Source organism: Erpetoichthys calabaricus, chromosome 1, assembly GCF_900747795.2.
Source record: "Erpetoichthys calabaricus chromosome 1, fErpCal1.3, whole genome shotgun sequence".
Lineage (NCBI taxonomy): Eukaryota > Metazoa > Chordata > Cladistia > Polypteriformes > Polypteridae > Erpetoichthys > Erpetoichthys calabaricus.
The window spans coordinates 159049453-159064248 of record NC_041394.2 but is presented as its reverse complement, the minus strand read 5'-3'; the positions used below and the strand labels follow the sequence as shown (position 1 = coordinate 159064248).

The 14796-nt window shown below is 37.0% G+C and overlaps 1 protein-coding gene across 2 annotated transcripts in view; it reads left to right on the top strand.

The window, feature by feature from the left end:
- The window catches only part of atat1 (alpha tubulin acetyltransferase 1), a 63943-nt gene extending 53709 nt beyond the window's left edge, over positions 1-10234 (top strand). For both annotated transcript variants that reach the window (XM_051920636.1, XM_051920633.1), the window contains 3 exons: positions 556-647; positions 4221-4350; positions 9524-10234. In XM_051920636.1, the coding sequence (XP_051776596.1) occupies positions 556-647; positions 4221-4350; positions 9524-9905 (604 nt within the window). In that variant the 3' untranslated portion in view covers positions 9906-10234. The remainder of the gene's footprint in view (positions 1-555; positions 648-4220; positions 4351-9523) is intronic.
- Positions 10235-14796: the final 4562 nt, after the last annotated feature.

Sequence of the window (14796 nt, the reverse complement as noted above, 5' to 3'; positions counted from 1 at the left end):
AATTTAGGATGTGACCAAAAGCATGAGAGCACATGTACACATAGCCAAAATGAGATTCTCTTGCAGGTTTGCTGAGTTCAGCATGATAAGTTAAGGATGCAAGAGGAAGTTGGAGTAGAACCATTGTTTTTCCAGATTGAGAGGAGCCAGCTGATTTGTTTGAGTTTAAAATTAGGATGCCCCATGAACACATCCTATTCTTTAAAGTGAACTAAATCCAAATGCAATGTTGGTTCCCATCTCGCAGCCACTGCCATACAGCTCAGAATAGGAAAAGTACAAAAAATCAACTTTGCATATTATCTTTGAAAGAGTCACGAATTACTTACTTGACTTTTTTGAAATTGCACTTCACTTTTGGTTTTCATATCATATTCTGCTGTGTCATTTTTTTGTGCTTGTTTTTTATTTCAAAATTTATTTTTCCTTTTTTGTAATATAATTTTTGCACTGCTTCGTGTCCATTTTGTTTGCTTCTCTTTCTTTTCCATTCCTGCTCCTTCTGGATCCTATCCCCCAACCCTACCCCCACCAATACTCCTTCTTCCTTCACAGTATTACTCCCAGCCAACAAGGAATGGTCGCCAGAGATAATCTTTACAGTCGGTACAGCAATTACAGGTTAAATACATCACCTAGACAGCAAGGTAACACAGAACTTCTGGGAAAATATTTCAAAAACTCTTAAACACTAATGCATGCATTTTTTTCAGATTCTTTCATTTTTTTGTCTGTTGTGCTGTTAAGTATAAATTAGTATAGTATAAATTAAACTATAAATCTGTTTTTGTTTTTTTATTGGAAATTTTGTTTTCTGTGATTGTTATACAGTATATCTAGCTTCTTAAAAACAGTGAACCACATAAACACTCTTTTTTTGATATTTCATTTCATCACCAAAAAAAATCCCAAAGTGCATCATGCATATGATACAGCACAGTAATAGATTTTCTCAACCACAAGGGCACTCTTTGTGCAACAGAGCACTGCAGCATGGCTTTAGAATATTCTGCATAATAGAAGATGCTATGAGACAACACATGGTATATTTCAATTAAAGGAATTGTAAATCTGTTTCCATTAAAACTAATTACTAAGGATTTTTTTCAATATAGCACTACAAATTAAAGTGACATGCACTTGAAAAAATGCTATATCATTGTGTGTTAAAGTAAATTGAATTTATTTCATTTTGCACATTACTGTGTAGCTATCCTAAGATGATAGCCAAAATATTAAAGGCTACTGAAGATTGAGAGAGCAAATAAATGAAATGTGCAGGGCAAAGATATTAGAATGAACATAATAATCATTTTAGATACCACTTCCAGGAACCTGGGCTGCCTTAATGAGGACCAGAATCTCACAGCACTATTGCTTTGATTCTTAATTTGTGGGCATTTGAGTAGTCTTGGCCATTTGGTTACTGGAAGTCATTTTGAAATGAACAGACACTCTCTGAAAGTGCACCTACAGTGGTGTGAAAAACTATTTGCCCCCTTCCTGATTTCTTATTCTTTTGCATGTTTGTCACACAAAATGTTTCTGATCATCAAACACATTTAACCATTAGTCAAATATAACACAAGTAAACACAAAATTCAGTTTTTAAATGATGGTGTTTATTATTCAGGGAGAAAAAAAATACAAACCTACATGGCCCTGTGTGAAAAAGTAATTGCCCCCTTGTTAAAAATAACCTAACTGTGGTGTATCACACCTGAGTTCAATTTCCGTAGCCACCCCCAGGCCTGATTACTGCCACACCTGTTTCAATCAAGAAATCACTTAAATAGGAGCTGCCTGACACAGAGAAGTAGACCAAAAGCACCTCAAAAGCTAGACATCATGCCAAGATCCAAAGAAATTCAGGAACAAATGAGAACAGAAGTAATTGAGATCTATCAGTCTGGTAAAGGTTATAAAGCCATTTCTAAAACTTTGGGACTCCAGCGAACCACAGTGACAGCCATTATCCACAAATGGCAAAAACATGGAACAGTGGTGAACCTTCCCAGGAGTGGCCGGCCGACCAAAATTACCCCAAGAGCGCAGAGACGACTCATCCGAAAGGTCACAAAAGACCCCAGGACAACGTCTAAAGAACTGCAGGCCTCACTTGCCTCAATTAAGGTCAGTGTTCACGGACTCCACCATAAGAAAGAGACTGGGCAAAAACGGCCTGCATGGCAGATTTCCAAGACGCAAACCACTATTAAGCAAAAAGAACATTAGGGCTCGTCTCAATTTTGCTAAGAAACATCTCAATGATTGCCAAGACTTTTGGGAAAATACCTTGTGGACTGATGAGACAAAAGTTGAACTTTTTGGAAGGCAAATGTCCCGTTACATCTGGCGTAAAAGGAACACAGCATTTCAGAAAAAGAACATCATACCAACAGTAAAATATGGTGGTGGTAGTGTGATGGTCTGGGGTTGTTTTCCTGCTTCAGGACCTGGAAGGCTTGCTGTGATAGATGGAACCATGAATTCTACTGTCTACCAAAAAATCCTGAAGGAGAATGTCCGGCCATCTGTTCGGCAACTCAAGCTGAAGCGATCTTGGGTGCTGCAACAGGACAATGACCCAAAACACACCAGCAAATCCACCTCTGAATGGCTGAAGAAAAACAAAATGAAGACTTTGGAGTGGCCTAGTCAAAGTCCTGACCTGAATCCAATTGAGATGCTATGGCATGACCTTAAAAAGGCGGTTCATGCTAGAAAACCCTCAAATAAAGCTGAATTACAACAATTTTGCAAAGATGAGTGGGCCAAAATTCCTCCAGAGCGCTGTAAAAGACTCATTGCAAGTTATCGCAAACGCTTGATTGCAGTTATTGCTGCTAAGGGTGGCCCAACCAGTTATTAGGTTCAGGGGGCAATTACTTTTTCACACAGGGCCATGTAGGTTTGGATTTTTTTTTCTCCCTAAATAATAAAAACCACCATTTACAAACTGCATTTTGTGTTTACTTGTGTTATATTTGACTAATGGTTAAATGTGTTTGATGATCAGAAACATTTTGTGTGACAAACATGCAAAAGAATAAGAAATCAGGAAGGGGGCAAATAGTTTTTCACACCACTGTAGGTTGCTGTAAAGAAATTATTCATTCAGTTGTTAAGTTCTCAGATGTAACATATTTTTCAAAAGTCAAAATGACATATCAATATTTAAATTAAACGGAGAAAAAAAAGATATCTACCATCTCCCGGCCTGCATTGAAGTTCTTTGGTTTAAGAGTGCTTAGGATAGAATCCATTTTACTGATTTGAAAATTGTCAAGAGTTTCTGGCCTGAAGCTGATGGCTCACAATTAATCAATCCCCTTCCAAGAAGGGTATCTTGCAGTGTTCAGCATTGCAGTGAGTGTAGTATCTGTAGCCAGTGGTGGTTGCACACACAGCTTATCCTGTCATTAGTGGTAGTAGCAGTGACTAGAATTGAGTAGAATTGTTGAAATGAAAAAGGAAACCAAATATCAGGGTTAACCACCAAAAAAGAGCATAGAGTTTTAACATGAGACAGCCAAAACCCCATCCTAGCTTTAAATGTAACATAGGGATGGCCATCAAAATTATTAGGATTTTTAGTATTATTTATAGTACTCTATGTAAGGCTTTTTATATTAAAATAATTACACTAGATGGAAAAAATGTAGGTTACTGCCAAATCATTGGAAGAAAATTCAGTAATAAATAATTAAGTATGCATGTCACATGCACTTAGTCCAACAGCTCCTTCCACAGAATGTAGATTCATGTCTCACAGGAGAGAGTACATCCCAGCATTGCATAGGTGAACTTGCAATTAAGTGAAAATTGTCAAGTAGTGTTCACTTTTGAATTCATTTCAATTAGATTCAATTACTCCAGTGTATATAAAATATGTGAAGAAGCCTATTTAATTAATTGATCCCCCGGCTATTGCAGCATATTTTATTTATCTCCTAAAACCTAATAAAAGTTACATTTCAAAAAGCTTAATTTTTAGAAATAGTCTGAAACACTGTTAGACAATGTGCAGTATTTCAGAACTTTACTGTGTTGTATTTGAATAGATTTCCCATTTTAAATATTTACCTAACCCCTCAAACTACAACATAGTTCAGTTCAGAAATTAAAATATGATGCCTTTTCAATGAAATCTGTGAAAAAGAAGTTTTTCTGCAACTAGACAAGTTAACTACAAAAGTACGTGTAATGTTATTATGCAGGGTTGAAGGACTTCAAGCCAATTGAAACACGCTCTGAAACATTAATCCCAGCTACAGCCACAGTACTGCCAGTGAATTCAAAAACAGATCAGGATCCTTCTACTACTACGACTACAAACCAAAGACATGGGTGAGTTAGTGCAAAGTAGTTGTTTTTATGTATTTCATCATCTCCCAATTTTTTGGATGCAGTGATACTCTGGGTATATTCTACCATAACTTAAAGGTAAACCTACCAGCCTTAACTTCATAAATAGCAAGCACCATCCCAAAATATCTCATAGGATTATTTAACAGCATAATATTGAAATTTAAAAAGAGAATTGAATTTCAATCTGTGTAGCAGATTTTAATTGTTTGAATTGAGCTTCTAGCACTTTCGTTTTCTAATAGTATAGCTGAAAATGGACACAAAAACATATGTTCATCACATAATTTTTCATTCAACTAATTTAGAGAAATGGAACCCTGGAGTGAATTCTAAGCACTAGGCACAGGGCAGAATCTAGCCACTAGATGGGGTGCCAGACCATCCCAGGTCACACTCGTGCATACAGCTGCACTCATTCACACCAGACGAATTTATAGTTATTAAATATCTTACAAGCAATTCTGTAAGGCCCACTTTGTAGTTTATACCAAACTGGTAATATACAGCCAGTCTGTAGATCAACTCAAATCATGTGCATCCCTGCACAGCAACAAGACAGTGAAGTTAATAATTAGTGTTCTTAAATGGTAGAATTTAATGCCATCATACTCCATTATAATTTAGCTAAATGTAACTTTATAGCTTTCGTAGAATTTCACATTCAAAATTTCGGTCTGTATGGTGGTTTTGTATAAATCCCTGATATTATTACCCTGCATGATAGAAAATAAAGCCACACATATCAGGATACTATTGGATAGTTGGTCACCACTATGGCTCAGTAGGTAGTGTTGCTGCATACATCATTAGTGAAGTGGTGTCTCTGAGGCTAAGGATCTGCACTGCATTGCCATCTGGAAGGTTGCCAGTTCAAATCCCATTATTGCCAGAAGGGATTCATCTTTGCTGAGCACTTCAGTAAGGCCCTTAACCTGAAAATTGCTCCACGGGTGCAGTACAATGGCTGACTCTGCATCTGACCTTCAAAGGTCATGCAAAAAGACAATTTCCCCTTGGGGATTAATAAAGTGTATCAAAATCAAAAAATAAGCAGTTATCATCTGGATTAGCTTTACCGCACATTTTTTGATTTTTCGTGGTTCTTTTGGGAGATCACCTAATTTATCTAATTACTTCACAATGTCCAAAAACATTTGAAGTACAGTGATCCCTCGCTATATCACGCTTCGCCTTTCGCGGCTTCACTCTATCGCAGATTTTATATGTAAGCATATTTAAATATATATCGCAGATTTTTTGCTGGTTCGCGGATTTCTGCGGACAATAGGTCTTTTAAATTTCTGGTACATGCTTCCTCAGTTGGTTTGCCCAGTTGATTTCATACAAGGGACGCTATTGGCAGATGGCTGAGAAGCCACCCAACTTACTTTTATTTCTCTCTCTCTTGCGCTGACTATCTGTGATCCTGACGTAGGGGGTGTGAGCAGGGGGGCTGTTCGCACACCTAGACGATACGGACGCTCGTCTAAAAATGCTGAAAGATTATCTTCACGTTGCTACCTTCTGTGTGCAGCTTTTAAGTATGCTGCACGGTGCTTCGCATACTTAAAAGCTCAAAGGGCACGTATTGATTTTTGACTTTGTTTCTCTCTCTCCCTGCTCCTGACGGAGGGGGTGTGTGAGCTGCCGCCTTCAACAGCTTTGTACCGGCGGTGCTTCGCATACTTAAGAGCCAAACAGCCCTATTGATTTGTTTGCATTACTCTCTGTTTCCTTTGAAGATGAAGATATGTTTTCATTCTTTTAATTGTGAGACAGAACTGTCATCTCTGTCTTGTCATGGAGCACAGTTTAAACTTTTGAAAAAGAGGCAAATGTTTGTTTGCAGTGTTTGAATAACGTTCCTGTCTCTCTACAACCTCCTGTGTTTCTGCGCAAATCTGTGACCCAAGCATGACAATATAAAAATAACCATATAAACATATGGTTTCTACTTCGCGGATTTTCTTATTTCGCGGGTGGCTCTGGAACGCAACCCCCGCGATGGAGGAGGGATTACTGTAGTCTAGGTTTATTAATGATGATAATTGGTCCAGTCCAGATTTTTGATGGTACCTACAAATACCCCATGTGAGTAACTGCCATTTTTTCCAGAACTGCTTTCTGGATTATTCCTATTTCCACCCCTTTGAAGTTTTCTCTCACCACAGACATCAAAAACAATAACTGCATTATCTTTTCTTATATGAAATTAAGAGGCATTGCTTCTTAAGATTTGACCAATTATTTTTTTAAACTGTTTTGCTAAAAAGATATCAGAATTCTATTTTTTTTCTTTACCACATTTGTGCAATTTAATTTTATGTGTAACAAATTGACATCCAGTAGCATGGGAACAAGGTTGCATCTCTTGTGCCTGATTTCTGAAGAACTTCCTACTGTATTGACAGTAGCAGCTGTTTGTTATCCAAAACAAAAGTTTTTGTGTATGTCTGGAGATGGGGGATTGTTCTCCAATTCTCCTCCTGCTTTTTTCACTCAGTCTGGTGAAACCCATCCAGCATTAAAATGCAGTCTGAAAATAAGAGGTGTAAGCTAGTTCTCCATAGTACCCAAATATCACAGTACCTGAGCTCACCATAACTCGCCTTCTTTAATCCTCCTTCCAGATCCTCTCCTTTTGCACCTCCAGATTAGCTTGTAACTATTTATCCTTGCTCGAGATATTCGGTCTTTTCATTTACAGACAAGCAGCTCTTCCAACAGGGCATAACGGCGGGGATCTTTAGGTGGCAGTGATCGCAGTGCTACCAGGTGAATATGGGAATGTTTAGAAACACACTACTGGAACTCCATTGTTTGGGCCAGTTTTAGCCATTTAGCTCTCATCCTCCTGCAAATCTGAATTGTACTAAAGAGGTACTAAACTGTTACACTATGTTTCTAACCACATTTCTAGCCCATAACACAGGTTTCTCAAAGTAAGTTGTATGATGCGGAAATTGTATAAAAAATATTTGAAATGGCTTATATACTGTATACTAAATTGTGCAGTTTTTAAACTCATGGAAATTTTGCATATAATAACTTTTACAGCTGTTTTGGATAAAAAGCTTTTAATAGATCAGTCTGAATTTTTTATGATTTGTTGCAAAATTACTTAATTTTCATATTATTTAAATTTAATGTAAGTAAATATAAAGTAATGATATTAGATTTTAGTACAGGTTTGATATTTGAAAATACTCTTTATGAGAAGGACATAGGAATCATAGTGGGCTCATCACTGTCTGCATCCAGATAGTGAACAAAAGTGATTTAAAAGGATATTAGGATATATAGTCTGATATGTGGAGTAACAAGTCAAGGTAGGTTATGTTTAAGTTACATAACACATTTGTGAGGCACATTACAAAAACACAGCACTAGAGAAAGTCCAGAGGAGAGCAATTAGTCTGACTTCGGGACTGAGGAATATGAGCTATGAGGGAAGACTGAAAGAAACCCTTTTCCCTTTAAGCAAACAGAATTTAAGAGATGACATGACTGAAGCTTTTAAAATTATGAAGCAAATTAATATAGTGGATCCAGGCTGGTACTTTAAAATTAATTCTTCAACAAGAGTTCAGGAGCACAGATAGAAACTTGGTAAGGATAAATTACATACACACTTTGAAAGGTTTTTTTTTCCACAAAGAAACATAGACATATGGAATAAATTGCCAAGAAGTTTGGTAGAAAGTAGGATTTCAGAGATCATTCAAATCTCGACTCCATGTTATTTTTGGAGAAAATAGGTTAATAAGATTAGCAAGCTTGTTGAGCTGAATGGCATGTTTTCACCAATATTGTTCTAATGGCCTGAATATCCTCTTACATCTCTAAAGAAATATGTGTAACAGTGCTCTGCAATGAATTGGCACACTGTCTGGATTTTGTTCATGCCTTGCTCCCATTACAGTTGGGGTATGCTGGTTATCAAGGATTATGTTCAATGCCATAGTCTACAAGCTTCATTTTGCTACATTTTATACAAAAATTGTAGTGAGTACATTGAATTTTGTAGTCACTTGCCCTCATTGAAGGTGATTGTTAAGTAGTATTTCAGAAGTTTTAAATATAATTGGTATTCAGAGAGACCATGAATGAAGCTGAGTATGATTATTCATTGTACAAGATTATGGGAGATTGAACCATCTGTGAAAGCCCAGGTAGGCTCCACACTCCCTAATTGCATCTGGGAGCCTGTTGAACCCCGAACCATCAATAACTTACTGAGGATGAACCCTGCAAATGAGGACACACATACTCAGCAAGGGGATGGTACAAAGTGATTGAACTGCTTGTATTTAAAACTAAACAATCAAACAATGTTCCAAAAGTGCAGTGTTTCAACACAATGGTCTTCAGTAAATAAATAATTCATAAAATCAAAGGTGTCACATGAAGATTAAAATCAATAAATAATCCAATAAAAACAATCTCTAGAAGATTTGTCTCTTAAAACTTTTACTAACCCCAGTGTCCTCAGCCTATCCAATCAGGACCTTGCAACATGAGGAGATGCCTACTATCAAGTGCAGTCAACCACGTCTTCCTCAGCCAGTCCTTCAACATCGCTGCTCAATAAGAGAGTTCCTTCTCCAGCCCTACACTCAACACAGGCCTGCCATTCACTTCCCTGGGGCATACTCCCGACCACCTGCCTCTACTCCTCACAACATGGGCTCTACCTGTCCTGCCTCTTTCTTCTCCCTTAACCTCCATTCTCTTTTCTCACTTGTTTTGATCTTTTCTTGTTTTTTAAGTTAGATCCTCCCTCTCTACCTTGCAGAATCCCTATTTGGCCCTGGATGAGTGCAGGTGCTATTCTCCACCTACTATGAGGCCCACTTGCATTTGCATGTGAATGTGCGATCAGCCAATCACCCCACTCAACCTCGGAGGGGCGCGTGAACGCTCACAGGTCCCCCCTGCACCCCTTCAGGGCCTGCACACTCTGGGACTCGATTATTTATTCAGATAGCACTTCACCAAGGACCTCTTAACACACCTTCTTCAAGAAGAAAATTGCTTAATTAAACCTAAAAGTTTATTTTGTATATATTAGAAGACAACATTTGTGACTTATACTGTTTCTTTTTAAATTACAGTATTATTTTCTTAAACTAATTATGTGCTCTCTTCTTAGGTGTCTTGAAGAAACTAAGGTGCCACCTCTGAATCTCAAAGTCCATAATGAGGAAGAAGTAGTGAAGACCATTTCCCAGAATCGAGAGGCACCCCTTCTTTCCAAACATAATGAATCATATTCTGAGCCCTTAGCTCCTCGTAACTGTCTTCCTACTTCTGTAAACTATACAACCGAGTTAAAATCTATCTTGTCTCAACCAAAAACCCTTACTAATGGACTAGGGTTTGAAGAAATCTGGACTCCATATCCACCAAAAAAATCAAATGTAGGTTCTCAGATACCACCCCAGGGGAATATTTCCTGGACAGTAATTGAACAACCATTTACAGCTCAGTGGGTCCGGCGCAAGCAGGAGTATAGGAGCACCCGTCCTTGGTAAAGTTCACAATTGGTATAGCCATGCAGAACTGCAGAGTCCTGTCAGTTGTTTCTTGGAGAACTTGTTAAAAAGTGGGTTCCACAAATGTTTAAATGTTTTTACCATTTACCTCTTATTTTAACAATTTCATGGTTCAAGCACTCGTGGTTATTCCAAGTTCCTATGCCTAAGTACTACACATTATATATATATTTTAAATTTAGTAATTAAGTGCCTTTCTGCTGCTGCATGAAATAAAGGTATTCAGGCAGTTGAACATTATCAATAGTTGCTGTAACAATAATAACAATTTCCTTTACAAGCAGAGAAAAGCCAAGCAAAATGACACCTTTTATTGGCTAACTAGAAAGATTACAATATGCAAGCTTTCGAGGCAACTCAGGCCCCTTCTTCAGGCAAGATGTAATCCTTATAAAAATGATTACATCTTGCCTGAAGAAGGGGCCTGAGTTGCCTCGAAAGCTTGCATATTGTAATCTTTCTAGTTAGCCAATAAAAGGTGTCATTTTGCTTGGCTTTTCTCTAAATTCATAATGGCTAACACGGTACAGCACCCTAGTACTTTACAAGCAGGAAAAGAAAGCGTAAGTCAACCTTGAACCACTGTCCTTGGTGTCTCATAAAATCTTATTTATTTTATGAAACATTTTTTATTTGCTTTTCCGTGGTAGTGGTTATTATTTTTTAAAATAATGTTTTAAAAAGTCTGAAGCAGTTGGCAACCAAAAGCCATAATGTGTCCATGACAATAGATGGACCAACTATCATGCATTTCACTGTTAATGAAGCCCAGAAATCAATCATTTGTTTTATATTTAAGGAGCCCAGCCATTTTGAGTTACCAGTCCAAAGAGAGGACATTTGATGCCCAATACATGCTATATACTATATAAGCTATATAAAGAATATTATAAAGGCTTCTAAAAAAATTAAATGGTGACAATTTGTATCAAATTAATGGAGGGGCAAAGGTTTTTAATGTTTTCAATTTATGTTTCTGATATATTTAATAAATGTATATGTTATTTTTTTAGTTTGTATTTGTATGCAAAAATGCAAAGTAAAGTCAAACTCTGAGAGTTAAATTGTACAGTTACCACTAAAGTATTAAAATGTAAAGATTCTAGCTTGGATATGTCTGTGGTCATTTTTGGTAATAATAATATTTTTTTATCCAATTGCCTCTGAACTGGTATAAACAGGTTCGGATGTGGCTGGTTGGATGGATGGATGTTGTGTGATCTACTACCAGAGATCATATTCAGTAATATATCTTTTTTTAATACAGTTCAAGCATATATTAATAGTATAAAACATAAAAAACAGAAATAGTATTTTTATCTACTTTGTTTTATAAGGTTTAGTACTCTACTGATTTCTTTCTAATTCTGTGAGAAGCTCAAGGTTATTCTAAGTTATTGTATGATGTTACATAATGACAAATACAAAATTAATGTTTTTTCTTTAAAATAACTTGTGAGGCAGACCAAGTCATTTAATCTGCCTGGGCTGTGATGCACCAAAGCAGTGGTAGGATACTGTACTGTACTGTACATCTGTGCTTGTAGAGCTCCTTGGTGTACATTTGACTGTACTGTAGAAAGGACCTATATACTGTATAAGTGCTTTTTTCATATGTCAATGTCAACTTTATATAACACATTTAAAACAACATCGGAATGCTGTGGCCAAAGTGCTTTACAATAATAGAATTAAAGAAAAACATACAATTAACATGAATAACATTGATGAATAACAGTTATTGTAATCTGAGTCACAGAAAGCCACAACCTATAGATCTCCTTTTGTATTACTATTATCTGTAATTTTTTTATTCTGTCCATATGGTCTTTTACTTTAATGATTATACAACATTTGGATTACAGCTGTTACTCTGCTTTGCTTTACTAAGTTAGTTTTCTGTTATTTAAAAATGGCAGAACAAGAAAATCATACAAGGCAGTCAAACAACAGATCTTGCCATCTGAAGGGGGCATAGAACCCATTCATTTAATTGAATGGAAAGGAATCGCCAACTCTTTCCGCACACCACTGTCCCACTTCAGTCTGTCTTCACATTCCTGCCTTTGTTTTAATTCCTTTCCACTTCAGCTGAATTTTATTCTATACAAAGGTTTTTTTATCATGTTTGAAAGGCCAGTTTATCTCTTCTTTAATTTTCTTTTTCTCCTACATGATTTGCTGTGGCCTTTATTTTGGACATAAGTCAAAGAATAGTTCCAATGTTAGTCAGATTAAACAGCTTGGTAGAGCATCACTGCTTGAGGCAATGGAAATTTTAACTCTGCACCTTCTCTAGGCTGGGTAATGATGATGCAGTGAGATGGTGTCTTTGTTGCATTGTCACCATTGGAATATAGACGGATATAAACCATGTCAAATATGTTGGATAACTGAAATTCTATGATAGATCATTTTTCCTGCTACAATGTGCCACAGCAGTTTATTCAATGAACAATTCACATTTTGACCACTAGATGGAAACAAGAAAGAAATGCAAAGTGTTCTCAAAACTGCTTTTGTGACTGATAGAAAGGCAAGATATATGTAATGTGTGTTTGTGTGTGTTTATATATATTTTTTTACTTAAATTTATTCTTATCATTATAGAGCTAAGCATGTTGAATTTTGATATCACACTTGATTTTAAAGGAACTGCATTCATTATCTGTAGTCATCAGTGGTCAGCTCTTTTCATTTTCTCATTGGTGTGTTTGTTGTTTCTGATCACTTCCTTTAACTCATGTGTATAGATTTTCCCTTTAAGCTTGTTTTTTTTTTGTGTGAAAAGTTTTTAACTACATTTTTGGTTTCCTTCCTGTTCTGTTCTGCATGTTCTACATGATCTTTGTTAATGAAGAGATTTGGTGGTCTTCCACCTTGAAGGTAATTCACAATTCAAGCTACACTATTACCAAGATTTCAGTCCTATAGGGGAAGTCAATGAACATATGAATGGCGTTCCTAATATTGGTGTGGCAGAGTCCGGTGTTTAGTCTAGATATTTAGTGAGATTATCAATAACATACCACGACCAAACAGATGTTGTACTCTTAAGTTTAAATTCAATCACATACAAGGTATGGTCTATTAAAACAAAAGATGGGCAATACCTGAGCAGAGTTTGTTTTCACAGCCAGACAATATTTAGATGTATTTCTGAGTTGACAGGGAAAAATGAGAACACTTCTATAGCCATATCCTGGAACAGCCTAAACATAAGCTAACATCTGGAACATCTGAGGTTATGAATTAAAAATGCCAACATTTATACTGACATATTTAGTATATACAGTGAATTCTGAAAGCTTTCAGAACCATTCAGTATTTTTACATTTTTCTGTGTTACAGCCTTTAAATTCATTTATTCCCATATCAGGTAACACTCAGTACTACTGCATGACAAAACAAAAACAAAACTTTAAGCATTTTTGCAAATTTATTAAAAATAAAAAAATGGAAATGTCACATTGACCCAGGTATTCAGACCCTTTCCTCAGTACTTAGTGGGGCACCTTTGGCAGTGATTACAGCCTTGAGTCTTCTTCTGTATGACACAGTGAGCTTCACACACCTGGATTTGGGGATTATCTGCCATTCTTCTATGCAGATCTTGTCAGCCTCTATGAGGTTGGGGAGGACAGTCAGTGGACAGCTGTTTTCAGGTCCCTCAAGAGATGTTTAGGTTCAAGCCTTGGTGGTCTGACTGGGCAACTCCAGGACATTCCCAGAGTTGTCCATAAGCCACACCTAGTTGTCTTTTCTTTGTGGTTAGGGTCAATGTGCTCTAAATAGGTGAACCCTTGGCCAGTCTGAGGTCCAGAGTGCTCTGGGGCAGGTTTGTATTTAGGATTTAGGTATTGGTACTTTACTCCATTCTGCTTTCCCTCAATCCTGTCTACTCTGCTAGTCCTTGCCACTGGAAAAAAAAATCCCAAAGCATAATCCTGTTGCTGCCATCCTTTACCATTGTAATGGTATTTCACATGTGATGAGCGGTGCTGGGATTCCTGTAGAAATGACACATAAACTTGAAGTCAAACAGTTCAATCTTGTTTTCATCAGACAACATAATCTTTACTCTCACAGTCTTGAGTTCTTTAAGCATCTTTTTGCAAACTCCAAGCAGGTTTCAATGTTTCTTTTACTGAGAACAAGCTTCCATCTGGCCACTTGGTCATAAAGCCAAGATCAGTGTAGAGTTTCAGTGATGGTTGTGTGGGAGTTTCTCCCCTCTCCACACAGATTCCCAGGAGCTCAGCCAAAGTGGCTATTGGCTTTTTGGTCAGCTCTCATTCCTTGACCCTTCTCCCACATTGACCATCTCATGGTTATTCCAAACGTCCTTGATTTAAGAATTGTGGAGTTCGGTGGACTCCAAACAAGGGATAGAAACAGCTCAGCAATGACCAGTAAAATGGGTTGCAACTGAGCCAGATTTCAAGTGTCATAGCAAAGGGTCTGGACACTTGCGTCAATGTGATATTTCAGTTTTTCATTTTTGATAAATTTACAAAACATTTTGTTTTGTCATTCTTGGGTATTTGGTGTTGTTTATAACAGAAAAATGAATCTAAATGATTTTAGCACAATTTTGCAACATAAGAAAAGAAGTAAGTGAAGAAGTTGACGGGTGTGAATACTTTTGGAATGCTCATGACCTTTGAGTTCTTGCCCAGGTGTTCAATTTTTGAGCAGTCCCTAGCCATATGAATGACATGTTCAGACATCATTGAACCTAAGAGAGTCTGGCTTTAAACATCCCAGAACACTTCGTCTTCTTCGACTGTCCTCTTCTTTTGAAAGTAGGATGAAGTCCAAAAGCAGTGTTTGCACATGGCACTCAAAACCTTTGACAACAAGATAATAA